Source organism: Ceratina calcarata, unplaced genomic scaffold, assembly GCF_001652005.2.
Source record: "Ceratina calcarata isolate Rehan_Ccalc_2016 unplaced genomic scaffold, ASM165200v1 scaffold301.2, whole genome shotgun sequence".
In the NCBI taxonomy this organism is placed as follows: domain Eukaryota; kingdom Metazoa; phylum Arthropoda; class Insecta; order Hymenoptera; family Apidae; genus Ceratina; species Ceratina calcarata.
Genome location: NW_017152577.1, coordinates 920,737 through 946,467, shown reverse-complemented (window position 1 = coordinate 946,467; position 25,731 = coordinate 920,737). Strand labels below are relative to the sequence as shown.

Genomic DNA, 25,731 nt, shown 5'->3' with positions numbered 1-25,731 from the left:
ACTTTTCGGATTGACTGTATAGCCAATACACCCTTAAGTGGACTCGCTTTGAATCATTTTCGACACATGCGGGAAGTTCAGACTGTTTAAGGGACGATTCCATCCCATCTCTATCCGGTATATAATTGAATCTTATGGAGTAAACAAAATGTAACCAATTCTCTAACTTCTCTTCATTAAAGTCTATTCAACAGTAGTGCGGTTTACAAATAGCTAAAATTGTAGGAAAAATACGCTTTCACGTCTCAGTCAATTTATCATTTCTAAAGTTGTCGTGCATTTGATTCTTGCCTGTTTCATCATTGCATATAACTTTTATTTCTGCCTTTGTGCCGCCGTCGACGGTTCTTTTCGCAGAGTTGCAGATTGGTACGCGAAAGGAGACGAATCGCTTGGATATTGCTTCTTCTGGCGGTGCTTTTCGCCTTGTGCTGGCTACCGTACAATGTCTTAAGGCTCCTGATCGACTTAGGTGCAGTCAGTGAGTGCCCGTTCAATTGATAAAATCGTGCCACGCTCCTTTTAATTGAATATCCTTGTACCCGTAAAACGTATAAAACGCTCACGGACCCAGCTTACGGTTTAACGTCGTATTGCTCGCAGAGGTGAAAGTGAACACCCTCTCCTATTGCCTCTTTCTGGGACACGCGAACAGCGCACTAAATCCTATGGTCTACTGCTTTATGACTCGGAATTTTCGGCAGAGCGTCGCCGATATTCTTTGCCACATGCTGTGTCGGAGACTTCATCACAGAGTAAGTACAACTTCCGTTTGTCAGGCATGTGGACATCGTCACCGTTTTTCAAATTCCTACCACTGCGTTTCATCGATTTTTTGCCGTAACAACGGGAACCCAAAGCTCGTAATCACGAGCCTTTTTATATTATCCGGTTGGTCGAAAAAAGTGTAAATGTAGATTCAAAACCGTGGAAGCCTTTGGTAATCTCAAAGCTCCATTTAATATTCCAGCGAACCGCCGCCCAAAAATTCATATTCATTGAGTCAAAGAAAATACATATTCATACGAAAAGTTTCGCGCGGTTCTCGGCGCGATTTCCGAGAAACGAATAAGAAGCCTTTTTCCCGGTTCGGTGGAAATGTGTTATATGGCGCGAACGTGCACAGCTATTTACGAGGGCACGTGGCTGCTTGATTATCGCGATTTCATCAAAGCCCAATATGAATTCCCCATCTGGGATGCGAAATTATGGGCGACGCGTGAGACATTTACGGAAGCATCTGCGTCTACGTTTACGAGCTCCGAAACGACCATCACCAGGATGAAACGCATTAGTAAAATCGTTGCATTGTTTCCGATAATGTATGTCCGCGCGGCGTGGAAAGCTCTTGTCCGCATTTCGTTTCCTATGACGGAGCACAGTATATTTGCACGCTTTCGTATACATAATTAACCTGAATCCTGCGTAAAATATTAGTCTCAGATGGCAATAAAAATTTTACTGCCGTCTTTAGTGTCGATCGCTCTCGAGGATAGGCCGTTCGGCGCCAGACCAGCGAACGACCCTTTGATATTTATTAACAAACAGTCTTTAAACTTTCTTAGCATCATCAAACGATTTACCATGAAAGTTTGTAGTAAACTTTTGCTTTAGATCAATCCTACAGTCCCGAGCGTTACCAATTTTATTTCCGACGTTTCGTCAATATTTGTTGTCGTAGTCTAATATCGTCTACGTTCCAGAAATATAAACTAGAACTGGTAGGAGGCAATAACTTTGAAAGATGTTTGAAGCCGCAAACCTCGGTTGTTTCGACGTGCTTGTTTCAGGGTGGTCAAGGGACAGCGGTGATCGATCATGTGTGCGCAAGGTGCAGTGCCGGTGGCACGTTGAGACAGGGGCTGCTGAGGAAACGGAAAATGCTACCAGGATGCGGATGCGGACTACCGATCGGTGGGCATCACACTATGACGCTTAGGCGGACGGGCACGTCGAGCAGCGGCAGTTATTACAGCAGACACAGCCCCCACAGACGTTGCTACATGCTGCAAAGCCTCCGGGGAAGGCAGCGACCGGTAGCCGAGCAAAACATCAACGAAAAGATCGACAAGAAACAGGAATCCTCGGAGAATTTGAAAAACGAGTCTAGTCAACCTCGCGCGAACACGCTCGTTACCACTGATGAAAAACGATGCGATCGAGCGAACGATTTAACCTGAGCGGAAACATGAAAATCGGAAATCACGATTTTTCTCTGAATGTTCTTCCTTCAATGTCACGTCTCTATGGAAGTAGTTCAATAATAATGTAAATCAGTCGTGTCAAATTCGTGGAAATTTGAGAATATCAGTTTAATGATGAATCATTAATTGGCTTTATTTGCTGGCTACTCTTTATCGAGTCTCTGTTTCATAATTTAACAGAAAATAGATACGCAGATAACACAAGGTGTTTCATATTTATAACCCACTCGGGAAATTTCCATTCTATTTTATGCCCATAAATTCAATTGCGCACAACGGATGTGCGTAAGCTGGAGGAGTTATTTTTGTTTATTCGACCATCGATTAAAAACTAATAACGATTCGACGAATTAAACAATCGACGATTTTAGCAGAGGCAGCAATGATTCGTAGATATCAAAATTACTCTAATTATACTTACAGCAATAGCTTCGTTAGTAGAAGTTAATTGAAAAATATGTATAAATACAGATCAGGGTATGAAGAGGAATCTTGTCGATGCGCACACGATTCCGTCTAGCGCATAAGGTGAATGATGAATGAGGGAGAAGTGCATTCAGTAATTTAACGAGGGTCCGAGCGAAAGGGTAAGTTTTTTAAGTGGAAGAGACAAATAGGGCTGCGCTTTGTGAATAAAAGCGTCGAGAGTGTCGAGTGCTCGTCACTGTTTACCAGTTGTCGTTCACCCGCCACTCGTTTTAGTTTTTGGCCGAAACAATTCCGTTCGTGTAGAATGGCAAAAAGGAAGGAACGCAGCTGCGACACTAGAATGTGAATGAATACGAGCATGGTCTCGCGAGCATTTGTTTACATCGAGTAAACTCGTTTGTTCTACGGGTTGACGTTCACGGTGTTATTTCAATTATTGGATTGATGCCGGTATAAATAGGCGGAGATGAGTAAATTGCTTGCAATATATATGCAAAGATCTGTGGCTCATTTTCATTTCAGCGAGAACGAATCATGAAACGAGGACGCCGTTCGATGTTCCATATTTCAAATAGATAGTAGACATTGCTGAAAAATCGTAGGGTTATCGCAAACAATGCTGCCCTTTGTCTCCCTCCTCGACATATCGATTAGGACTACATCCTCCCACGCACAGAAAATTCATTTTCTCGATAGCTTCTCCAATTACGTTCGGCCGTTTCAATACCGCGCCTGCAGTTTCCACGCGTTTCGAATGATCAAATATCACCCGGATTAATCAGTCAATGGGCAATTATTAGAAAAATTTTGTTCCTCGATGCGCAAAAACTTCGTTGAACCGCGTGTCGCGATCGAGCACGGGATACTCGCAAAGAGGTTGGCTCATAAATTTCAACATTCGTGGCGTGGAATACTTTTCCGAACTGGCAAATGAATCGCGCTGTTCAACTTTCCTGGGACCGTGCATACATTATTCCTCTCGGAAACTCAACATGACGGATGGTGAAACTTGAGTTAATTTTGATTCTCTGAAAAGCAAAAGCTTACCGTATTTCTCGTTATTAACACGGCACTTTCGGAGAAACGAACTGAAAGGAACGCGGCATCCATCGGTAACTGGAATTCGCATCGCGGGATGGAAAATGGGAATGCGGTTTGATACTTTGAAGCAGAGGACGCGAAAGCAATCTTTTCTGATCGGAAAAGGGAAGAGGAGCGAACCATCCATTCCTTTAGTAAAAATTTATTCCACGACAGGTAATACATACGAATTGGATTATTATCACATAGCCGCATAAAGATATCTCAAAAAGTATATTACAAAGGAATTTACATGCTACGCAGTTCACGAATAAAAGTAATAAGCGCGGGAACCCTCGGTTCTCGCATGGCCACGAGTGTAAATAGCATAACTTTACACCGTATTGGCCCCGTAACAATTGGCTTGGAATTACGTACTTATACATTTGTTCCGCCACGAATTCTTGCTTGCTCCTCGAATCATCTTGTAACAATTATATATCGTTCCAATCGAAACGAATTTGATTTATTTATTGAACGAATGTCGGTGGGCGATTCCCTCTTATCCTAGAACTATAAACTGATCGTATTTCGCAAGGTTCTTCTTACCTAAGAGCTTAAAGTACCATTTGCCTCGAGATCACTATTTGTTCGCTTCTTACGCCTGCATTTATGGTGGCTCCGTTTACATTGAGGCTCCCGGCAGTTTGTTCCCGTAGGAATTCCAAGTATCGATTGCTCGATACGCTGTTATACTTTCGCATATCCACTGACTTTTTGTTAGATTTATTTATATAGGAACGTTAGCTCTCCTGTACAATTGGCGATAGCTTCCGAGAAAAAGAACGGCCGCCGATGGCCCAGCGCGCAGCGGTCAGCGGTTCGTTCCTAATTTCTAATAATACGTCAGTCCCTTAAATATTTATAATATCGAGAATGCGTCGAATACGTGCGTTTAATACTGGGAATATTCGTGTGGTGCGATTCCATTCTCCATTCGTGCCGTCTAACTGGGATTTAAACAAGATTTCGGGATAATGAGTCATACAAAAATATGTGCGGCCTCCGTTTCCTCGTTCTTCTTCTCGGAAGCCTGACGCGACGTTTTACCACCTTATAGTCCCGTTACGTAGATCTTTGTACGCGGACGCGGTTATCACGCCGTGACTTTGGGCGTAGCTGTCGAAGAAAGGCGCGTCGCCGCGTATCGACCTCTTCCCGCTGTTAACGCTACCCTCGTTCGAGTGCTTAGAATGCGTCCCCGTTACGTGGCTGGAGATCAGATTCTTCGATCGACTGTTCCCGATCGATGGATGATAATTAGCGAGCGGGTGCAATTTCTCGATGTTCCCGGTGCTGTTCCAAAGCGATATCCTCGATTGACAGGGCAGCGACGCGGACTGCTTGTCGGCGCACGATGGCATAGTCTGATTCAAATAATTTCGTACTACTTGACTCTTCACGGAGGGATGATACGAATTGTAAAGAGACTCGGCGCTGCAGGTGTTCTTGTTGCTGTTGCTGGTGGGCCTCAGATAGAAAGAAGACGACGCGGTGCCCGGCGTCTTCGCGAAATATTTCGCCTGAATGGCCTTCGAGTTGTCCTGACCCAGCGGAGTCTTTTGACGGTCCTCCTCGCGCCAGTTCGCGTGATCTAATAACCGAGTGCTGCCGCGTACCTGTTTGCAACTTCGTCGCAGCTTGTCCCGGCTACCAGACGCTATCTGATTCGATCTCCTAGCAGCTGCACACTGAAAATCGCACACAGATCCCAGATACATTCGATCAGGTCTCTGAGGAACTTTTTACAAGGAGAGTGCAGGCTTTTATCTATTTTTTTTTCTAAAATTCGTAAAGGAGGGGGGCACCGATTCTGTGCGAGAAGAATGAGTGACATGTATAAATGATTACAGTACCTAAATGAATCCCACGCGACACGTAGCCTGTAACGACAGAACCGTTCGTTTACTGTTTGTCAGAGACGCGAGACGAGTTACAGAGGCGGAAATTCAGCGAGCTAGTTAGAGCCTAACGTTTCGTTTGTTTTCTTACCACCATCGCTTGATCCGACTGTATCGAACGCTGGGATTTGGACAGCTGCCGTTGCTGGTTGAAATACAGGCAGCTCTTCGTCGTGCTCGGCGTCAAATTATTCAGATTCCCGTTGACGAGATTCTGCGTGTACTGGGTCGCCACGTTCTTAGCTGCCGGATATTAAAACGAGAGAACGTGAAATTAAAAACGTCTCTTTATACATTCGGCAAGATTTTATTGAAAAGAGCCTCACTCTCGTTGCTCGGTCGGAGACCCTTTACACTTTTCGTTGCCGGTTCCGCGGACATGCTTATGGATCTCGTCTTCGTGATTCGTTCCCCGCTGTCGATTTGCGAATGCCGCGTGGTCTTCCTGTTCGGTAGCTGCACACGCACTGCGTAAAGATTTGTGGGAGATTTATTTTCGTTAATCGGTCCGATTTAATGAGCCGGTTATTACCCTCCAGGCAGCAAGGATCGTACGCGTCGCTTCTACCTCTCTCTTTGCGTAAATCTTGATACGAGTGCGTAAAATTTTTGCCAACAGTCGCGTCGCCCTGCCCGATCACCGGATTACTATTATTGCTAAGCGTTTCCTTCCTGATGTGCTCCGACAATCGCCTGATTCTGGATTTTGACCTGTCATCAAGCCAATTATAGTACACCGATCTCAGTAACGCTCGTTTATTATGCTAATCAATGTTTCGTATCACATGTTCTTATGCTTGCGATGCTTCTCGTCCATCATTGAATAGAGCTTATTCCTGTACTCGTCGACGGATAGTTGTACGTCGTCCCGGAGCAACGGAACCACGTTCGAGCCTCTTTCCGGCTCGTTGCTTCTCCTGTGAAAGCTGTAAAGGGGAATTGATAAATGATAAAATAGAACACTCCCCCTCGCCTCGATTCGTATTCATGTATTTACTGAGCCACGTAAGGGTGCTCCAAGGCCTCGACAGCAGTGAATCTGTGATTCGGATTGAAGACTATCAAATTGCTGATGAGATCCAATGCCTTTTCGGACACTTCGGGTAGCAGATCCGTCAAGGACCGCCTGGGTCCGTTCGGTGTTTTTTCCAACAAATTAGTGCCGTACCCGGCACTGACCGAAATTAGATCTGAAAGAATCACCGCGAGTGGACTATTTTCTATCTTTCCACCGAACAAATGCAACGTCGGGGTGAAATTACCTTCCCTGGTGGGTGGCGGAAGAGTGGCCATTATCCTTTCTACTTGATTTATCGTCGACGAGCCAGGAAACAGCGGCTTCCCAAGGAGCATCTCGCCGAGAATGCATCCTAACGACCACATATCTATGCCCTTTGTGTACCTGATAACACCCGTCGTCGGTGAATTCACGTGTATGAAGACGTCGCAGTCGGGGATCTGCCCGAGGGAGAATACCTTTTCGATGCGACGAGGATTTCCGGTGCGCGATACCAGCGAGTAGCTACGTAATCTGTGAGGGTGGGATCGCTGCCGGCTTCGCCGTCGCCTTCGCCTATCTGCGTCACCGATCGTGCCAATCCGAAATCGGCGATCTTACAATGGCACTGAGCGTTCAACAGAACGTTCGACGGCTGCAACGAATTGCAAACGTGGCCGAGTCATTCGGGCGAAGGAACGCGGGTAAAGCTCGTCGTTACGTATCGTGCAATGATGCTGTGCCGCAGTAATGATTAAACTTACGGATTTTATGTATGTAGAAGGAAATTGACTATGCGTGTGATTTACAAAAATATAAGAAATATAAAAGATGTTAAAAAAGAATTAAATTATAACTGATGTGATGAATCTTTTGTTTTGCATTAAAATTTGCAATCTATTTCGATGTGCAACGGTGCGATGTTCCTCTGTTTGCACTGACTGAATGCGACGTGTAAGTAAGAAGTGGCTCAAGACCGTTTCACCTTCAAGTCCCTGTGTATCACGTTCCCGGAATGAATGTATTTGATCGCCTTAAACAGCTGATACATGATGAACACCTTGTGGATGTCCTTGAGGATGTTGCCCTTCTTAATCACGTTGTGGAGATCGGTTTCTGGGGAAACGGGCCGATACGTGTTTCAGGCGAAAAGTCTGAGAATCGCCGCGGCACGTTACCTTCGTTTTGCGAATTTTCTTCTTCGGACCGGGTTAAACTCACCCATGTACTCGAAAACGAGATATATGTCCCGGTCGTTGTTCGCCTTGTGCAGGCCGATCAACCGTATGATGTTCTCGTGGTTGGCGAACGACAGTAGGAACATTATCTCGCGGAATGTGCGCTGCGCGTCCGTCTGGTTTCTGAAGGCGTCGAAGATTTTCTTTACCGCCACCGTCTCTTTGTTTTTCTTGTCAATCGCCTTCCATACGATGCCGTAAGCCTAGCAAATCATCCATTTAAAACGCAGTCGGGCTCCGCTGATCATCGGCGAACGCAAGAATCATCGAATATTTTTCATTTTATTTATACGAAAACGCGATCAAGGAATAAGAATCAAATCTATCATTCGTCGGGCATGTTTTGTCACACAGAGCCTACTTAACTTAACGCTCGGTTGTTCTGATTGTGATTGCTAACTGCGCGGGTATCGATTCCTTCCGGTTATACTTCTTCGCGACAGACGTACCACGACTATTATTGATAATTTTACGTAGGTATACATAGTATACTTAATTCTTTCCCATTGCGTTCTTAATACCACGAATTTCTTAATTATATAAAAAGGAAGCACATAATTTTTTTCTCTGCGGAATTTCTTTTAAAAAAAAGACAGGGACAAATATATAAAAAATTGCGGGCTTATTTGAATTAATTTAAAATTCATCAGATGAGGAAAGCGTGACTCATGTCGATGATAAAAAATCGCGGGCGCATTTGAATTAATTTAAAATTCATCGGATTGGGAAAGAGTGACTCGCATTGATAATAAAAAAAAATGTTACCCCCTTGCCAAGACGTCGGACGATGTCATAATGTTTGCTGACGTGAGCGTCGATCTCCAGAACCTTTTCGTTGGTATTTTTTGACGACATCGCGACGGGATCGTGGACACGGCGAAACTTTGCGAATCAACACGACGATCACGAAGGATTGAGGACGACGAAAATTTTCAGACGGAAACGGTGTACGCGGACCGTAACGCATTCACATCTTTATACACATCAGGAAGGAAGCTCCACTCGAATAGCTTTTTCATCCAACCTTTGACACATCAATGTGGCTATGTTTATAGAATTCGTGCCAGTTACTATGACGACAATATTCCCGGTGCACCTGGTTACCTACCAACGACATTGCGTGATCGCTGGTGACCGAACTCGTGCAGGGTTAAAGAGGAACGAAGGGTTAAACAAATTGATTAAAACTTTCTCTACGAATAAGAACGTACATATATATTGTTTTCTTCAAGTCTCAAGTATAAACTGTCTTCAACGCGATGAGTCTCGTCCGACATTTACACGCGCAACAGTTTCATTCGCACGAATGGTACGATTCTGTTTCGCGAAGTGAAAAACTATAGCGTCGACCAACGTAACTTCCCCTGGTACCTACGGGTAAGACTAAGAGTGCACGGATTTCAAAAACTGAAAATAACATTAGCTTTCTTATGCGTTCCAACACGAAATATACATACTGGTCCCGAAGGCGTTTACAAATATTCTTTATCGCGCGATGCATAAACCGAAGTACATATATGTATCGATTACAAAATCCAGATAAGAGCAACTATTTACGCAACAGTCTAATCTAATCTTAGTTACGTGCGAACGGTACTTCGCAAAGCGGAGCGGGTCGTTCGTTTAATAAATGCCGATACAGGAATCTCGTAGCGTTGCATGAAAAATAAATTCTTTCTTTCTTCTCAACAGTAATAAACTCTCACGAAGTACTTCCGCTTCGCGTTGCGCGAAGTCGAAGTTCCCTGAGAATAGGATCACATACTTTTGAAAGTATACGTGAAATCCCAACGTCTCAGAGAAGCTTCCAAGTACATATACATATCTATAATTTTTTTTCTGTTTTTTTTTACTTTTAATGATAAGCATTTGGGCTGTAGTTGTTGATAGCCTCGGGTCGATGAAGAATAAGCGAATTGTTCACTTCCTTGGCTGTTGGATAATGATAGGACGCGAAGAGTGCATAGGACGAATGTCGTGAGTCGGCAAAGGCTTCTGGTGGAAGGCTTGGACAGCCTCTGGAGGGAAGTCTGCGTTCCCCTTTGCAGGAACTCCGCTGATCATCAATGTCTTCGGCGGGCTGTAACCAAACAAATAATATAAATGTTATTTGTTGATCGGTGGAAATTATTTTCATTTCAACACCCCGGCGATAATATTTTCTTTATACACGTCCATTTTGTTATTACAGTATTGCTCGTCAATGCGTAATAGGGATCGTGACGTTTATCGCAAGTATGGCAGATGCTGCAACGTAAATTACCACGACCAGCTGTTATCCCGGGGCGCGTCCGCTTCTTATCGAAATTTTTTGTTTACCGGTTGAGTAGGCTTAGGGCACTCGACTTTGAGTTCATCCACATTTATTTACTTTGTTTTAACACGAGAGACCATTTTTATCGAACAATGAAGTCAACTCACCTGGTCGACGGTTTATTCTCGTCCACGTCCTTAATCGGCTTCAATTCGCGCTCCTCCTTCGGCGTTTTGTGCTGAGTGATCCTCATCCCGCCCGCTTTAACTAAAAACGGAAACTTTCAATGAATTTTAAACGAAATAAATGGGAAATTATCGGCTGGCCTTGAAAGTCGGCACGTTACAGGTGCAACGTCACCTAGATAGCTCAGTTGTGTAAACACGTTAACCTTACAAGGGAAACTGCGACGCATATAATTACCTGCAGGAGGGTGGCCACCCTTGAGCTCGCTCTCGTCCGGAGTTGACATTTGCCCCTCAATTAATAATAGATTCGGACCCAATTAAGCTGCACGTTTTGCACTACGGAATAACCGTGGGAATAACACGTACACCGCTCGTTGCACTGCGCCAATGCGCTAACTGACTCGATGGCGGCCGATGCTGGAATGAGTAGTGGGGAGAACCCCGTCACGTTCTTTATCTATTAAAATATTTACAATGAATTCTTCCTATGTTTGTAAGGAAAGTTCGAACGTGAATTAATTGGAGTTGAAAAATTACATTGATATGACATTCAATCCTATATATACATGTTTTCGACGAGTATTTAAGGCTTATCAACTTAGGAAATGTACATATGGGTATACCAGTTTTAGAGATGAATTTTATTAAAGAAAACATTGCATGGAGTACAGTAAATCACAAATTCTACTAATTGAGTCCTTTCTCTTTCTGTTCCTGATACATATAATGAAGATCCTTGCAGTCCTGGTCAGAGATGTGTACCCAGCCTGTCGACTTCATGTGATACACTGGAAAAAATAAATTTCTTGTAATATATTGTTCATTCTGTTCCTTTACTTGATTATTTGATTACATTACCTCTCACGATACCACCAGAGTAAGCATCTCTGTGCGTGGCATGGTAAATGGACCTTCTGCCAAGTTCGTAGGCTTCTTCATCAGTTAAATCCCAACGATATCCAGAATCCAGAGCACCGAATGCATAAATCGATCCCGAGCCAACACTGAAAACCTTGCCCGGTGTACGCGCACCTTCTGAATCAACATAGTACAGGCTTGGTCCTCTTTTGTCCCAACCAGCAAGCATCATGCCTATTGACAGTTTATTAATTATATTAAAGGAAACGTGAAGTTACTACTGACTTTGAAAATGGCAGAATTACCTATACTTAGTCCCATTCCTTTGAAATTGTATATCATATTTGACAAGAGTTTGCTGGCAGCTGCGATAGAAATGCGTTCCCTGTTTCTCAATTCATATGTTCGGCACTGTTTTGCCAGGACACGATCCCAATAAACACAATCGGCAGCACCGCCAGCCAAAGTTCCAAGAAGATAATCGTTGATCTCAACAATTTTTTTCATGGTGGAGGAACCTATAAAAGGAGTGTTGCAGATATGTTCTTGTGGTTTATTACATTCTTTTCAGGCTTACCGATGAATTGGCCACCCGTTGCTCGCGAATCGACGGCGAGAACAATTCCGCCTTGGTACTGAAAGCCCAGAGTAGTCGTTCCATGATCGAATTTGATCTTCAGATGATTTCCACTGTCGTCAGGGCCTTCTGCGAGTTGGGCCAATTTTTCTGCTGGCTACAAAGTCGAACGAAATCGTTTTAAAATCGCATGATGTAGCAGAAATTAAGCAAAGAGCGGTCATAACCAAGATTTAGGATCTGATTCGCTTACATTTATATAAGGTGGAACTGCCAGTTGCGCGTTGTTCGTAAAATTTCTGGCGCACGCCTCGATATCCCGTTTGTAATAATCTTTCTCGTTCGCGGCATTGAAGTCGACAAACGAATTTAAACCACAAATTTCGGCAAGCGCCATTTTTCAAGCAATATTCTACTGATTCTACTCGTTGAATGCTTGTCATCTCGTTAGTTCGCGTCTCCTCAGCAGAGAGCGCAGAGAGCGTATTCGGTTCGCGCTTTTACGTTTGCGCAACTTCAGTGCGCAGTGACCAATTTATTGAAAGTGACGAGAGATTATCGTTAAGTTTTATCTCGAAAAATAGTGCATTTCAGTGAAAAACACGTTAGATTTTGTAACAAGTGTTTGATAGAATCGTTGAGGAACATCTAAACGAAAAGGCGCTATGAATAATATGCAGAATGTAAGCAAAACATGTTTTTAACAGAAGGCTTTGTCAAAGGTTATGAATAGTTAAAGTAAACATCGGTTGATCTTGAAACCACCTAGGTATACAGTACTTCAGTTCGATGGCGGTATTGCTAAAAAAAATCTAAACATAACCATTTAACGGCTATTGTTACTGTAGCTGAGAATTCAGTATCATGTTTTATTTTAGTATCAAGGGATGGCGCTAGGATGTCAAAAGAGGAGATGCAAGGTATCATCGGCGCTCGCCTCGTCCATCCTCCAGCCCGTAGCCCCTCGACAACCAGAATGTGAGTCAATCTCATTTAATTAATTAATATTTACAATATATGTTTGTATTTATTTGTACATCGCATGAATCATTCACGTACGATAGAATATACATTCTATCTAAAGCACAATTTCCAAAAGATTCTGGTGATGCATGCTCGATTTATTGCCACGATTATTCGTATCAACGACGATAACGGGTCTCCCGAAAAAGGGAGGGCCTTCGAAGTTCTCGCTTCGGGAACACGTTGACCGGTTGACGTATCGTTCCACGTGGAGGCGTACGTCCACGGTCCATGTATCGCGTGATTTACAACGCTCGAGATAATCAAAACCGAGGGCACGTCACATTTCGATAGCATAGCGGGGCACAAAATATGTTTCGCCGTTAAATGTATCGCGTATATTATTTTGCCCGTGGGGTCAGCGATATGACGTATGCCGTGATGAAGCCACGGGGGTCACGTGCAAGGGGGTAAGGCACTTTACCGTGGCCGTCGATTGGCCTAAGCGTCGGTCGCACCACCCATCGTGAGACGACGCGCTACGTGTTATCCCGAAACGTGATAACATACAATTGCATATTTTCCGCGCGATTCCCGTGGCTAACGCGGCCGATGTTTGCCCGGCATGGAACACCGATAACGATAACATTCTTACACTTTTCCTTAGCCAGCTGATTTGATTCATTGTAAGAGAAACGCGGATCCATTCCCCCGCGTTTACAAATCGCGGTTCGATCTCGCGACTGTCTCTTCAAGCGCGCACGATCGTTTAATTGTTACATCAAGAATAATTACAGATATTCTTCTCGTCTATCTTGGGTGTATCGTGGTTAATAATAAGACAGAGAGCGAGATAATTATCTCGTATAATTGAGAGTCACGAGACGCGATCGAGGTGTGATCAGATCTTTCTTCTGCGGTGCATGCATAATTCAAATCGGTCTGCGCCGCATCGATTCTCGTTATCGAGGGAATTTCATGGCTATCGTTATTTACTTTATTTATCCGGTTCGGCGATTTTCCGTACGGGTTGAGAGCAATCGAGATCGGATCATCTCCTCGTGGAACGGTTCGCGAGGAAGATAGCACCGAGCTACTCTAATTGATTACGATTATCGTATGAAAAGTTTCCGACAACCGTCGAACCTCAGTTTTTTTTAGCTCGGCGAATTTTTTCACCGCCGAGGCGCTTCAAACCGGATACGTCGGACCAGAAGTCGAAAGTCACGTTTTTCGACGATGTTTAGCCGGTATCGAAATCGCGAGGAAAGTAGATGGTTCCTTCCCGTAGAATTAGACGTGGCGAAGGGTCATATAACTTTGTACATATCATGGGATTCTGAAAGACGGTTCTCCGGTTTACCACCGGATAAAGGCGTTCGATAACGCGCTCGGATAGAGAAGCCGGTCGTTTTATCGGGTTTTGAGGGTCGCCGGGGTCGATGGTGCCACGCAAGATTCGATAAGTTAACGCCTGACTCGTTCCGAGAAGTCTTTCTCTCATTTCCCTTTCGGTTTTTCCTGTGCCAAACGACTCGTCGGTCTCTTGGATCGTCGATATCAAAGTTCACGCGGCTACGGTTCTTACGTCGTTCGCGGCCGAAAAATTGGCGGACGTAACGCGAACGTAAGGGACGATAACCATGACGGAAGCTATAAACAAAATAGCCGATCTTGTTGATTCACGATCTTCGGCGCGAACAAAACATGTTTTCCCTTGTTAGCCGCGTACGAACGCTTGTTTCTCTTCTCTCGCATCTCACGTCGACTGTCCCCCTTTTAAATTGTTGGCAAATACCTACGAGATCGATATGATAATTCTATTAATCGACCGTTTTATTCAGTAAAACGTAGACACGTAGAATACGCGTAGAAAAGAAGTGAAGCTAGACACAGCGCTGATTATTATTAAAATATGGATTAGGATCGTGGATCGGAGTCGAAGTGCATTCGATTTCCTCTTGGAGAAATGATAGCTGCGATACTTAAACGTTCGACCGTCTTGTTATATCGGCGACTCGTGGCTGATCGATGATTCACGAACTAAATCACACTGCCTGGTTTGTGTCATTGTCGGGGGATCAACGTTCATTTCGCGCAAGGACGCGTCAGCTTCGGTTGTGGGACGCGCGCGAACGGTGGAAAACTCTTATCAGGAACCGGGTGAACTGGATTAAGAAAAAATCGAAACGTTCTCGCGGCACCTACACGTGCTGCCTACTACTACGCTGCTTCTATTTCCTCTTGTCGCGACGATCTTGCGGAAAGTCTATAATTAAACCGCGGTATCATCGCGACGGGCTAATCTCGTTGGGACCGCGGAGCTATCTGGGGTTAATTCCAAAAAAGGCCTGATTGTTTAACGTCTCGATGTCAACTTCGTTGTCCTGCGCTCGCGTTGCATAATTATTTGTTTTAAAACAAGTCCAATAGAAAACATTACCGTACGAGTTGATAAACATTTATTGAACAATCTTTAAACTTCTTTCATTGAAATTGAAGCCACACGAAAGTTGCGTCAGCGATGATAAATTTCTTAATTCCTCAGCTAAATTCTATTATAATTTCCCATGGCAATTAGAACCAACTTCTCAATTGTTCATACATTATGCAGAATTGCATAAGGGATGAACGTAGGATGACAACCCTTTAATGAAAGCTCGTTCGATAACGCGATTCGGTTGACTTCTCGATTGAACGAGGCGTCGACGACGCGTCTCGGTGCTTCGCGTCGGCTTTCGTACTTCGTACGTGCAACAGGCGTAATTTCATGTTGCTCGGCATACGCACTTATTCCGCTCGAGTGACGATTTGACTCAGTAATGATTGCGCGCCGGTAATTACGCAACGGGGGTAGAACTCGGCACGATCGTTGAGTAAGAGACGAGGTGAAGGTGAGCAGTTAGCGGCGAGAGTTAAGTAGCGCAAATCTACAGCCGATCCGCGAGTTACCGAGCAACGGGACCGATTCACCAAAAATCGTCGTCTTCATTTTCTATTGAGATTCACAATTTGCAACGAAGTTTCTTGTCCTTCCTTCACATCCAAGCGGAAAGCGTCCCTAAGTACTTCTATTTTTTCATTATATTTCTGGCTTTAGTTAGAATTTTCGCATACATTTTTCCTTCAATTTATCATTAAGTTTTATTTTTATTTTCACTTCTCGTTTTTCTGTTAAGTTTTTATTATTTGCTTTATTTTTAAGCTTATGTTAATGTCTTAAGTTCGTCAGAAATCTCTTGTTTTCTTTTCTATGTTCTAAAGGGCTTACATCTTATCTAACGAGCATAAGTATTAATTGTCTGTCTTTAGAAATTTCTCAATTTCCTCGAAACGAATAGACTACCGTTTTTTATATAAAATAAGATATTTGTGATGTGAACTTAGAAAATGGACAGGAATTCGTTTTATCCTTTAGACATAATAATATCTCTGTCCTCTTTCTGTATTTTCCATAAATGTAAGAGATCTGCAGTCTAATTACGAAGAAGAGGAAACTGACGCAATAACGAGTCAAAGTTGTTCTCGCGATTTATCCCGCGCGGCGCGATCGATCAAAATTCACCGCGAAACGTAACGATGCATTAGACGCCTCGACGGACAGCTACATCAGGGAATACCTGGAGGTCCGTGTCGAAATCTCGGTTACCGCTGACTCGTCACGCCGGACTCGAGTGTATACAAGCATGCCCACTCGTCGGAACGCGTAGGCACGGAGTGGGCCCCGATAAAAGTAGGTGTGCGAGTATGCACGTAGGGGGTTTTACGAGGAAACGACGAGAACCGTAACCCACTTTTCTGCCTTGGGTAAAATCGAGCCAGGGGAAGAGGGGTGTTTCTCGGAATCCGTCCAGTCATCATCGACACCGAGAAAGTATTCCACCGCGTTCTTCGTAATCTATTATTTCCCTACCGCAGTCCTCGCCTTGATTCGAGACATCTGAGCGATTCAACGCTTCGAGTTTGAGGTTTATCGACGAGCTGAAGCTCGGATGCTTTCCATTCCGCGCACCAAAGTAACCCTAGTATCATCTAAACTTCGACCGTCTGGAAGCTCGAGAGAATAAAAACGGTCGATTAAATTCATTCTTTCAGCTGGTCGCTATCGGGCGACCGGGAAAAGGGTTATCGAAGTTCTAGGGCTATCGAGACGCGTTTCGTTCGCGGCTCGTGCGGCGTTATCGTCCGCCATGTACTATATATTGTCGCACCTTCGTCGGAATCACGAGGCCTGTTACCCAATATGCGTACAATTTAATGAATCGCGGAAATGTTCAAACTCCAAAAGTAATTAGCGGTCGAGATTTCATCATCGTCTCCGAGGAACTCGGCGCACGCTTCAGTGACGTCGAACGCCGATAATCCGCGAAATAATTAGTATCGCGTAATTGCGATGAAAATTGAGAATCCGTAGGCGGGACGGAGACCGCGAACGGGAAGCTACGAGTGTGCAGAAGCGTACGAAAAGGGAGAGGAGTCGAGAGTGACGTTAAAAGTGAACAACAGTAGTAACGACGATCTCGAGACCCCCTGCGACGCGCGTCGTGATGCAACTGCGTCAATATCCCAGTAATAACGCGACCCTATCATATATTAGTGCGGCACGAGGTTATCGATTTTGCTTTTTCCATTTTTTTCAACATCCTCGTCGTCGCGGCGCGACGTCATTTTCTTCGTCGATAGTAGATATCTTCCTCTTTCGCGAAACGACAGGAACAATTTTGCCACTGCCTCGCTTTGTGAAGCTTTTCCGTGACCCTAACTTGTAACCATGCGATAACAATGTGCTATTGAATTCTTTTTGGCCGATTCTGTTGTATTAAGTATCGGCAAACTATCTTTAATGGCCACAATTCTGATGACTAGGCGCAGTGAGCATTTCGACGATTAAAGGTCAACTTATTGATAAAACGTAATGGCGATGCACGATTGGTAGAAATTGCATTTCCTCCTTATCAGTTAAAACGTGTATGCGGGAGGAAAGGCATTGCAGTGAGCCATTTTTGGTTCCCGTTTAACGCGATCCGTTTTACGCGTTTGCCAGTACGAAAGAATATAATTAGCAGATTTAATCTCCTATATGCTAGCTTACCCTCTGACCTCCGGAATAATTCCACTGATCGCTCGCGTGCTCGGGCTCAGCATTCGGCATATTCCATACTCACGCTCGGTCCGACTGATCTAGTTGCCGGAAGTTAAAAATTCTTCACGAGGAACGCAAACAATGTTAGATAGCAATGACGTCTGGTCCGAGAAAAGGACGGTACGCCGTTCGCCCAGCGAATTTCGCGCAGGTAAATCATTAGACGTCCGGGAGGTGGACTATTATTAGTTGTAAGGACGCGCGAGACGAGTCATAACAGCTCTTTCGCCTGTCTGGACGATTACGATTATAGTTCAGGGGTGGCCAACTCTATTACAGGCTATCCTAAAAAAAAATTACTCATATTCAATTATATATTTAACTCTGATCATCGTAATTGAGGGCGCGAAGTAACGTTGGCATGTATCTTTTACGTTTTAACATGCGTTGTTTTGCGTTCGATGTTGAAATTCCTATCTCACGATCTCATACGATTTTCTTCGGGATCGAAGAAGAATTTCTACCAATCGATCTTCTCTTCTTCGGATGTTCGACGTTTTTTAGAACGTTGTTTATGGACTTTGTTAACAGTTCAATTAAATTCAAAGTTATCTCTAATGTGAGCAATGGTGCGTTTATCATTTATCTTATACTTTCGTTTATTTATTTATTTATATATAATATTATTTGAATATCTCTAGTAGCATTTTATGACAAATCTTCTTTTCTCAAACGTTAATCATAAGCTTGGCATTATTGAATAATATTTTGATCTGTAAAAAGAAGGAAGAAAACATGATGGGTCGATTAATGAGTACATTTCTATATATATATGACTGATTATTTTTTTTTTAAATGTATCGTGATTTATGTACTGAAATCTCGAGATTTAACATATTCAAATATGTTTTATGTACTGACAAGTGACGATGAGGGTATTAAATCAAAAATCGCTTGGCGATCGACTTATTAGGCATTCCTATTATAGTTAACGTAGAATCCCTGCCAAATGATCTTTCCTACAATTAGAGATCGGATTCTACTGTGAACTCGCGTGCGCGATTTTCCGAGAGGGCACGCGTCCGCGCGGTGGTCTTTCATGGATACTCATTCAGCGTCTCGACGTCTCGGTTCTTTTATTATCGTCACGGGGAAGCGAGCAATGAAACGGATGCACCAGGAACACGTCGGTCACTCGGTCACTCGTAGTGCACGCGGCTGTGTACGCTAATATTAGCGTGGCAACATGGTAACCGCGCATCGAGCTTATTCCTGGCCGAGCAGCCAGCTGCTTGGCTAGCCAGAGTCAAGGCCACGGCATTACTAGCTAACTTGTCGTCAGAGACACAGCCGCGGATATCGCGCGTGTACCCGCGTATGCCACTGGTACCGAGCCTTTTCCCGCACCCGAAACAACGTCGAAGATTCTGGAGCAAATCGTTTTCTAACGACGTTTAGCAGACGCGGTGGTCGATTTTCTCTATTGCCTCGCTTGTTTTTCCGTCAGATCACATGGGAACGAGATAAAAATAAGCCGAGACAGAATTACTGTCCGGTCTTGTGACTCGCTGTTATCGCTTCGTGTTTATGCCGAGTCGAGCGCGTCGCGAATTCGTTTTCGTGGGTTACGTCTTAGATGCTGTCCGTCTAAGTACCGTAGAGATTAACGTCGAGACGGTGGGTGAAAGGGTGAAAGCACCGACCTTGGCCTTCGGCTGCAACTTCGTCGCCCGGAGCGAATCAGCATTCGCGGGAACGTCTCGTTGCTCTCGCTAGCCCACTTCGGTCGGCTGTATGTGGAGCGCACGGTAAAAGTGACAAGGCATTAAGCGATCCCCGGTGTTACGTGCCCGGTTATGGAGTATCGGTCTCCTTATACTTCATTTATTCTAAGCCCGAGCGCCTAGTAACCTAAGGCCAAGGTAGTGAGCACGTTACTTTCACCGATTATGTCAATTCCTGGCAACGACGCGACGTTTTCTTCGCTGCCGTTACGAAATAACTGCGAGCTCACGACGAATCTACTCGCCTGTGTTACTCGGCCAGGTTCCGAGTTATAATTTCGAGTTTGATTTCATTCTTCTATGAATACCCGTGGCTCGATATTTAGATGTTTGGAGATTGATCTTATCTGTTTACACTCTCGTACTTAGGAGAGCTCGCAGCCAAAAGTGTCTCTAAAATGATAAAGTCTTGTTTTTAATATTTCAACGTATAATCAGTCAAGCTGTTATTAGGCGCGCTTTCAAACGTGTCATGAATACAAAGGTTGAAAAGGCTGAAACTTTATATCTAGATTATATTTTTAATATAATAAAGAATTATGGTAGTCAGTCAGATGAACGTAAGATCGAGGATGATGACTCAGGCCTCAAATATGTATGATAAAAAAAGTGAAACTGATTTATAAAATCATATTTTTATAGGTAATTTGCATAAAACACAAAAAGATAGTCAATTATTTGATACGACAGACTCCATCGGTCAGGAGTACAAAAATTTCTTTTATTATATTATCAGTTCCAATAACGTTCAAATTTGATAAATTGTGTAATTAATGAGCAACCACACTGACGTTCGATATAAATTTAATTATGCAATTTATTATTATTAATTAGAAAATGGGAGAGCCTCAGGTAATAACCCAAATTTCGTACGATTCTCACACTGTAGCAAGAGAAAGAGAGAACAATTTATTAGTCATGTTATGCATTTATACTGATATGGAAAAATACGCCAGTGAAATTGGGACGTTCACCTTATTAATATCTAGCCTTCGTCATTCCACAGATTTTTTTTGCTCCGAGCTCTTAGACTATTATGATCTTAAGTGGTGCACGCAACTGCTCAAAGAGAAAGCTTTCAAGGTGATAATGCGTTCTGCACATCATACGTGAATCTACGGCGCAGCAAAGTTTCTCTATTTAAATTCGCTAGCCGCGGTTTTATTTACACGGTGCATTCGAGTGCGAATGATTTCCTAATTCCGCGATGGAACAGGGTTCGGCTCGAGCGGACTCGTTGGCTAATCTTCGAATCATCGTCTTAGGTCGCAACGAGTAATTTGTCGTATTTTTCTATGCCGCAGATTACGCGCTGAGGTTTTTCGATGATAGTTGGAGGATCGCGCGGCACGGTAATTGGTTCTCTTATCTGCGACGCGACGAACTGCCGATTGAAATTGCCATTTCAAAAGCTAATTACAGCCTCACTCCTTCGACCATGTTCAAATTACAGAAAAAACAGCAGGAATACGATCCGTCGAACGCGAACAACTCGTTCTGTTTTAATTTGTTCCGTGCCCGCGGGCTACGTTCAACGCGAAGATTGAATAAGGCACGAGCGACATTTTCGGATCCGCTTAATCCCCTTTATTATCTTTTAATGGTAGACCGCGTGAAGCAATTTGCGTATCGGGGTTGTCTCGTAATCGCGTTAATTGCAACGCTTGTCCGAAATTACACGCTGCATTTTCTTCCCTCTTCTTCGTCCCTACTGGGTTCAAATAATATTCTTTTATATAACAAAGTCTATTAGATAGCGAGATTTGAATCATGTTGGTTTAGGAATCTGGAGGAGGGAAAGGAAGAGTTCCAGTTTCGCGTATTCAAGCGGCCGTAAAAATATAGGATAAGTGTGCGCGCGGCTCATGATCCGCGTACATGTAGGTACACGTAGTTACGAAGAAACGAGAGTGAATGAGCGTAAGCGAAGCGCTCGTTTGGCCTCGTAATGAAAGTGAAATCGAGGGCGCCAGAGTGCTTGCTCGGCTCTTCGCTTCGCTTGTGCCCCACCATACTACTTACTTAGCTAGCGACGAGAGTTTACTTTGACCAGCGAAATTCAATTCGTCGTTTTTTTTTTTATTCTCCTTTTTAACGTTCGTGTGTTGTTATCGAGAGTTTCGCGTGATGGATTTTTCCCCGCGGGTTTATCGAAAATTTTTCCACCGAGGACAAACAATTATTCGCCCGATAAAAACAATGCGCGAGAGTCATCGATTGAAAACAATTCGACGAAAGGAGTTGGAAACGTCTTATCGCAGGGAACCTGGAGATCTCGAAGGATCCGAGCGTTCGAGATTTATTTTTGGGATCCGGGAGGAGGACGGGGGGTTGGAGAAGGGTTAAATCGTGGCGAGGAAGAGCGGAGGGTACACACAAGGTGTTGGCTGCCCGTGCAAACTTTCACTTTTTTCGTCTCTTCACCCCTCCTTTGGCACGCTTCGTAAAAAGCGCCATCGCGGTACCACGTCGCCATTGGTACATTTTCGTTGGAACTCCTCGTTCATTGGGCTTCCCTTCCATTCCCGGCGCTCTTTACCCTTCTCTCTTTCACTTTTATCACCGCTCGGCTCTGTCTCCCTTCCGCTCCTCGCTTCTCTCCCTCGTCGATCCTCTTCCTTCCCTTTCACTCTCCGAGGATCCTCTCTCTTTCTTTGATTCTCGCCAGAGAGTACCTCCTCGCCTCTCCTATCCGACGATATCGCACCGATATCCCCCTCCAGCAACCCTCGACACTTCTGGGCACGGCAGGAGTCCTTATGTAACTGACACCATTCCGCTAGAGTAACCGGGACAAAATGCTTCTGATATGGCCCGGCACGTCGAAACGAAAGACAGAAACTGAGGAAAATCGAGTCGCCAAAACAAACTGGGGATTCCCGTTAACCGCTAATTAAAAATCGTTCAAATAAAAATAATGAACGAGTGAATATTTACATAGACCAGGCGTGGCGTGATCACGAGTTTTAACGACGCTCCGCTCGATACGACGCTCGAACAAATTGTCGCAATTGGAAAACCGGGAACGGGAGAGACGCGGATCGTTTCGTACCCGCGAATCTGGAGCGGATTCGACGGTCGTCCGTTCTATTGTAGTCGCCCTCAAGAATTCCGCTTTTGCAATCTTCCCAGGCCCGATTGTGGTTGAGCGGCAATCGACGCTTCAGCAGGACGGCCGACAAAAGTTCGCGAAACAATGAGTCGCGAACACCGCTCGGGATCCTTGCGAAATTGATCCAGATATTCCTCCGCTCTAATCGTGTCCCATCAGGAACACCGTGAGACTCGTTTCCTTATAATTAGACTGCAGGTTCTTATGCAAAATCACGTATTTATGGCATCGTTTAAACTTTGTAATATGCATTCATATTCTATGTATCAATATACATTCCATATTTATATTTTGTGTATGAATCAATTTTCATATGCGTCAAACAGTTTCAAGGTTTTATGAGCACTTAGATAAAAATAAAACATTCAAATTTTAATAAGTGTGAGGTATATCGTTAATAGAGTACTGTGCAAAATTATAGAAATTTTATATTCTTGCAATCACAAAATCTTCATGTCATTTATGAAAAAATGTAGATGTGAATGACTGAGAATTTTGCGTGGTTGTTAATTAAATCTTAACGATGATGATTTCTTTTTCTTATATCGCCCTGTACCACTTCTCTCGTTGCCTTTCGTTTTCCCTACGTTTTTCTTAATGCCTCTTCTTTCTCACCCTCTCATACATTTTGTATCTCCTTTTCTGGTGTTATGTTCTATACTCTACCACCCTTCAGATGTCTTCTTATTCAAGTTATTTTTCTTAATCATTCCCTCATCTACTTCTCTCGTTTCTCTGTTCATCTGCATCACACATTCCTCCATTTTGTTTCGAATATTGAACATATTTATCACATTTTTTAGACTTTCGTCAGAAACATACAACTCATACAACACCTCATACAACTTGAAGTATTATTGAAGCATTGCAATATTCATTTCATTATTTGCTTGATGCTCTTGGCTTGCGATTTTTAGTGAATCTGATCTGAAAATCTTGGTTATCGCGCGTTCGCTCGAGTGATTTCGATGCGCGTCGTGTCGTTATCAACGATTTCTATGTCGGTGAAATATACATATGTAGGCACGCACCCGTCGTGCGAACAGCAACGTTCGGTGCGCTCCATTGTGCCCGATAATGCGCGATGAATATTCACGTGGAAAAGGTTAATCGTATTGCAATTAATATTGTGCATCGCTCCGGTTAAACCAGCATCGCTATTTATCGGCTCGCGCTGATCGCTTATTCTATAATTAGATCGTTCTCCTGCGCGACGATATTTTCGATCCGGCGAACGGATCCGCACGCGTCTCGATTTATCGTCGCCAGATAAATAATTGCCGGATTATTATTTATCTCGAGTCGCCCGATGCCGGACTAAATTTCGCTCGCCGCTCAAGTCCGGCCGATTTTGTAATTAATCGATATCGAAAGCGTGATATGTTTTACGCATAATCGAGCGAGTGTGACGATCGCGATGACGACGGCCACAGGCGACGGCTTAGCAAGGCGGTGGGGACGAAGTGAAAGTGAGTCGAGTATTGTTTAGGAAGCCTCGACGCCGCAGTGATTCTCAGCTTCACACTCATCCCCCTCTCCACGCGTTCTCCAGATTCGCGTAAAAAAATGATTATAAAACTATTTTAATCCATCGTCTCGTAAGACCGCCTCAGTTTCTTATAGACATTCTTAAGACTTGGCTTCTTATTGACATTCTTCGGGGATTTAGAGAAAAGAATTTAATTACTCAATTGATCGGAGATGATCTACATTAAATGGATTAAAAAGAATCAGGAATTATTAATTATAATTAGCCAGAAGATGTGCGCGGTTCTGGCATTTGAATGTTCAGTGGCCGATGTTGGTATTACCGGTATCTAAGCTGCCAATAAGTGGCTTACATAACTTCTGATGCACTCCCAGGTTCACAATGAGATTCGCTTTTGGCGATACAACTTTCCTTTCGATAGATCGGTTCGCACGACAACGCGCGCGCGCCTCTTCGAAAAGCCGCGACGCCGCCTTCTGGCCGGGTCCCGCGAACGAGCCAGATGGAAATAAACGAATAGCCAGAAGGTGATTTTGACGCCGATACTTTCTTGCACTCGTGGGATTCCCTTCGAGCGTAACTCGCTCGTGACCTTCGCCGGGGTCCATTGTCATTCATTAATTATGCAACGGAGATCGCGTGACATCAGCGACGATTCATCGGGGATTCCTATTAATTTTCCTCAAGTATTTCCACGAAGATTATTTCCATTTCGTATCGCGCCGTCATAACAGACAATATTTTCCTTGGTCTCCATTATCCGGCGGCCAAGTAGTGCTTCGCGATTCGATGACGCACCGCGACTGGTTCCGACCACTTCGCGTAAAACTAACAGAAATAACGCAGGTTCCGACGGCGCGCGAAGCGAGCGTCCGTTTGCAGTCGTGGAAAATAGTCGATCGAGTCCGATGTTTCGCAACGAACAATCGGCAAATGTCACGGCGCTCATTTCTTTTTTTCACAAACTTGCATCAACGCGACCAATCGCGGACGGGTCGAACGTGCAGAGGTTAACGAACCTACGCGCCTTCTAAATTACGCCTCGATTCATAATTGATCATTTCGTCACTTCCATTCATAAAAAGGAGACCGCGTGCATCCAATTCAAATGAACGTTGCTGCTGCGCCGAAACAAGTCGCGGCCGAGTAGAAAATAGAAAAAAGAAAACGTTAATAAGGGAACCGGGGATTCCGTTTTTAGGGGGACCCTGATGTTTTATTCATACGCCGTCGGCACGTGCGAGCCAAAACGGCTGGAATACACTCGACCGCGTGTAATATCATCCCGATATGGGGATGATCCCGGCTTGATATCGAAGACCATCAGTGCTCACCTGATTTTAACAGTCGATTACCTTGAAATCGTCATCAATTGTTTCATTGATTCCACACAGTTTACTCACAAAAACTTCTTAAGGACGTATTGGCTATATAGTCAATCCCAAAAGTTTATGTACCTTACAAAACGCATTTCCTATAATTAAAAAGAAATCAGACGTCGGAAGAACAATGCTAATAACAAATAGCTACGTCCTAAAAAGTATAGAAGAAAATATCTAATTAAGTATTGACGC

General features: G+C 43.9%; 5 protein-coding genes across 10 annotated transcripts in view; 2 read left to right on the top strand and 3 right to left on the bottom strand.

Annotated features, from left to right (window-relative positions):
• The window catches only part of Gr10 (gustatory receptor 10), a 10,387-nt gene extending 7,982 nt beyond the window's left edge, over window positions 1–2,405 (top strand). For all 4 annotated transcript variants that reach the window (XM_026812935.1, XM_026812936.1, XM_026812934.1 and 1 more), the window contains 3 exons: window positions 358–481; window positions 604–755; window positions 1,791–2,405. In XM_026812935.1, coding sequence (XP_026668736.1) covers window positions 358–481; window positions 604–755; window positions 1,791–2,180 — 666 coding nt within the window. In that variant the 3' untranslated portion in view covers window positions 2,181–2,405. The remainder of the gene's footprint in view (window positions 1–357; window positions 482–603; window positions 756–1,790) is intronic.
• Window positions 2,406–2,753: 348 nt separating this feature from the next.
• LOC108624212 (mitogen-activated protein kinase 15) lies at window positions 2,754–8,944 on the bottom strand. Of its 3 annotated transcripts, XM_018023354.2 has the most exons (11): window positions 8,615–8,704; window positions 7,833–8,052; window positions 7,597–7,727; window positions 7,091–7,266; window positions 6,877–7,016; window positions 6,612–6,804; window positions 6,400–6,540; window positions 6,147–6,325; window positions 5,941–6,081; window positions 5,706–5,857; window positions 4,760–5,404 (listed from the first exon to the last, which is right to left on the bottom strand). In XM_018023354.2, the coding sequence occupies exons 1-11, from the start codon at window positions 8,702–8,704 to the stop codon at window positions 4,760–4,762; spliced, it is 2,208 nt and encodes a 735-aa protein (XP_017878843.1). The 3 variants fall into 3 exon arrangements, with proteins under 3 accessions (XP_026668733.1, XP_026668734.1, XP_017878843.1); XM_026812932.1 differs by having other exon boundaries at window positions 2,754–5,404; window positions 6,612–7,016; window positions 8,615–8,944; XM_026812933.1 differs by lacking the exon at window positions 8,615–8,704 and having other exon boundaries at window positions 2,754–5,404; window positions 6,612–7,016; window positions 7,597–7,765; window positions 7,833–7,907.
• A 99-nt stretch (window positions 8,945–9,043) lies between these two features.
• LOC108624213 (death-associated protein 1) lies at window positions 9,044–10,698 on the bottom strand. Its single transcript, XM_018023355.2, has 3 exons — window positions 10,527–10,698; window positions 10,271–10,370; window positions 9,044–9,929 (listed from the first exon to the last, which is right to left on the bottom strand). Exons 1-3 carry the CDS (start codon window positions 10,573–10,575, stop codon window positions 9,770–9,772), a joined length of 309 nt encoding a protein of 102 aa, XP_017878844.1. The 5' UTR covers window positions 10,576–10,698; the 3' UTR covers window positions 9,044–9,769.
• A 211-nt stretch (window positions 10,699–10,909) lies between these two features.
• On the bottom strand, window positions 10,910–12,180 carry Prosbeta5 (Proteasome beta5 subunit). Its single transcript, XM_018023286.2, has 5 exons — window positions 11,980–12,180; window positions 11,727–11,883; window positions 11,455–11,667; window positions 11,150–11,383; window positions 10,910–11,079 (listed from the first exon to the last, which is right to left on the bottom strand). The coding sequence occupies exons 1-5, from the start codon at window positions 12,121–12,123 to the stop codon at window positions 10,979–10,981; spliced, it is 849 nt and encodes a 282-aa protein (XP_017878775.1). The 5' UTR covers window positions 12,124–12,180; the 3' UTR covers window positions 10,910–10,978.
• Window positions 12,181–12,255: 75 nt separating this feature from the next.
• Window positions 12,256–25,731, top strand: part of lolal (longitudinals lacking protein-like) — a 60,703-nt gene continuing 47,227 nt past the window's right edge. The window contains exons 1-2 of the mRNA XM_018023317.2: window positions 12,256–12,409; window positions 12,605–12,704. Coding sequence (XP_017878806.1) covers window positions 12,392–12,409; window positions 12,605–12,704 — 118 coding nt within the window. The 5' untranslated portion in view covers window positions 12,256–12,391. The remainder of the gene's footprint in view (window positions 12,410–12,604; window positions 12,705–25,731) is intronic.

Excerpts from the sequence above, each read along its gene's own strand:
- LOC108624212 (XM_026812932.1), bottom strand. The coding sequence starts at position 8,704 with ATGTCGTCAAAAAATACCAACGAAAAGGTTCTGGAGATCGACGCTCAC. Across the intron at positions 7,267-7,596 it reads TGATACACAGGGACTTGAAG|CCGTCGAACGTTCTGTTGAA; the intron begins GTGAAACGGTCT and ends AATTCGTTGCAG. Across the intron at positions 5,405-5,705 it reads AGTCGGATCAAGCGATGGTG|TGTGCAGCTGCTAGGAGATC; the intron begins GTAAGAAAACAA and ends TGCGATTTTCAG.
- LOC108624213 (XM_018023355.2), bottom strand. The coding sequence starts at position 10,575 with ATGTCAACTCCGGACGAGAGCGAGCTCAAGGGTGGCCACCCTCCTGCA. Across the intron at positions 10,371-10,526 it reads GGGTGGCCACCCTCCTGCAG|TTAAAGCGGGCGGGATGAGG; the intron begins GTAATTATATGC and ends TTCCGTTTTTAG. Across the intron at positions 9,930-10,270 it reads GAGAATAAACCGTCGACCAG|CCCGCCGAAGACATTGATGA; the intron begins GTGAGTTGACTT and ends GTTTGGTTACAG.
- Prosbeta5 (XM_018023286.2), bottom strand. The coding sequence starts at position 12,123 with ATGGCGCTTGCCGAAATTTGTGGTTTAAATTCGTTTGTCGACTTCAAT. Across the intron at positions 11,884-11,979 it reads CAGTTCCACCTTATATAAAT|CCAGCAGAAAAATTGGCCCA; the intron begins GTAAGCGAATCA and ends TCGACTTTGTAG. Across the intron at positions 11,080-11,149 it reads CTCTGGTGGTATCGTGAGAG|TGTATCACATGAAGTCGACA; the intron begins GTAATGTAATCA and ends TATTTTTTCCAG.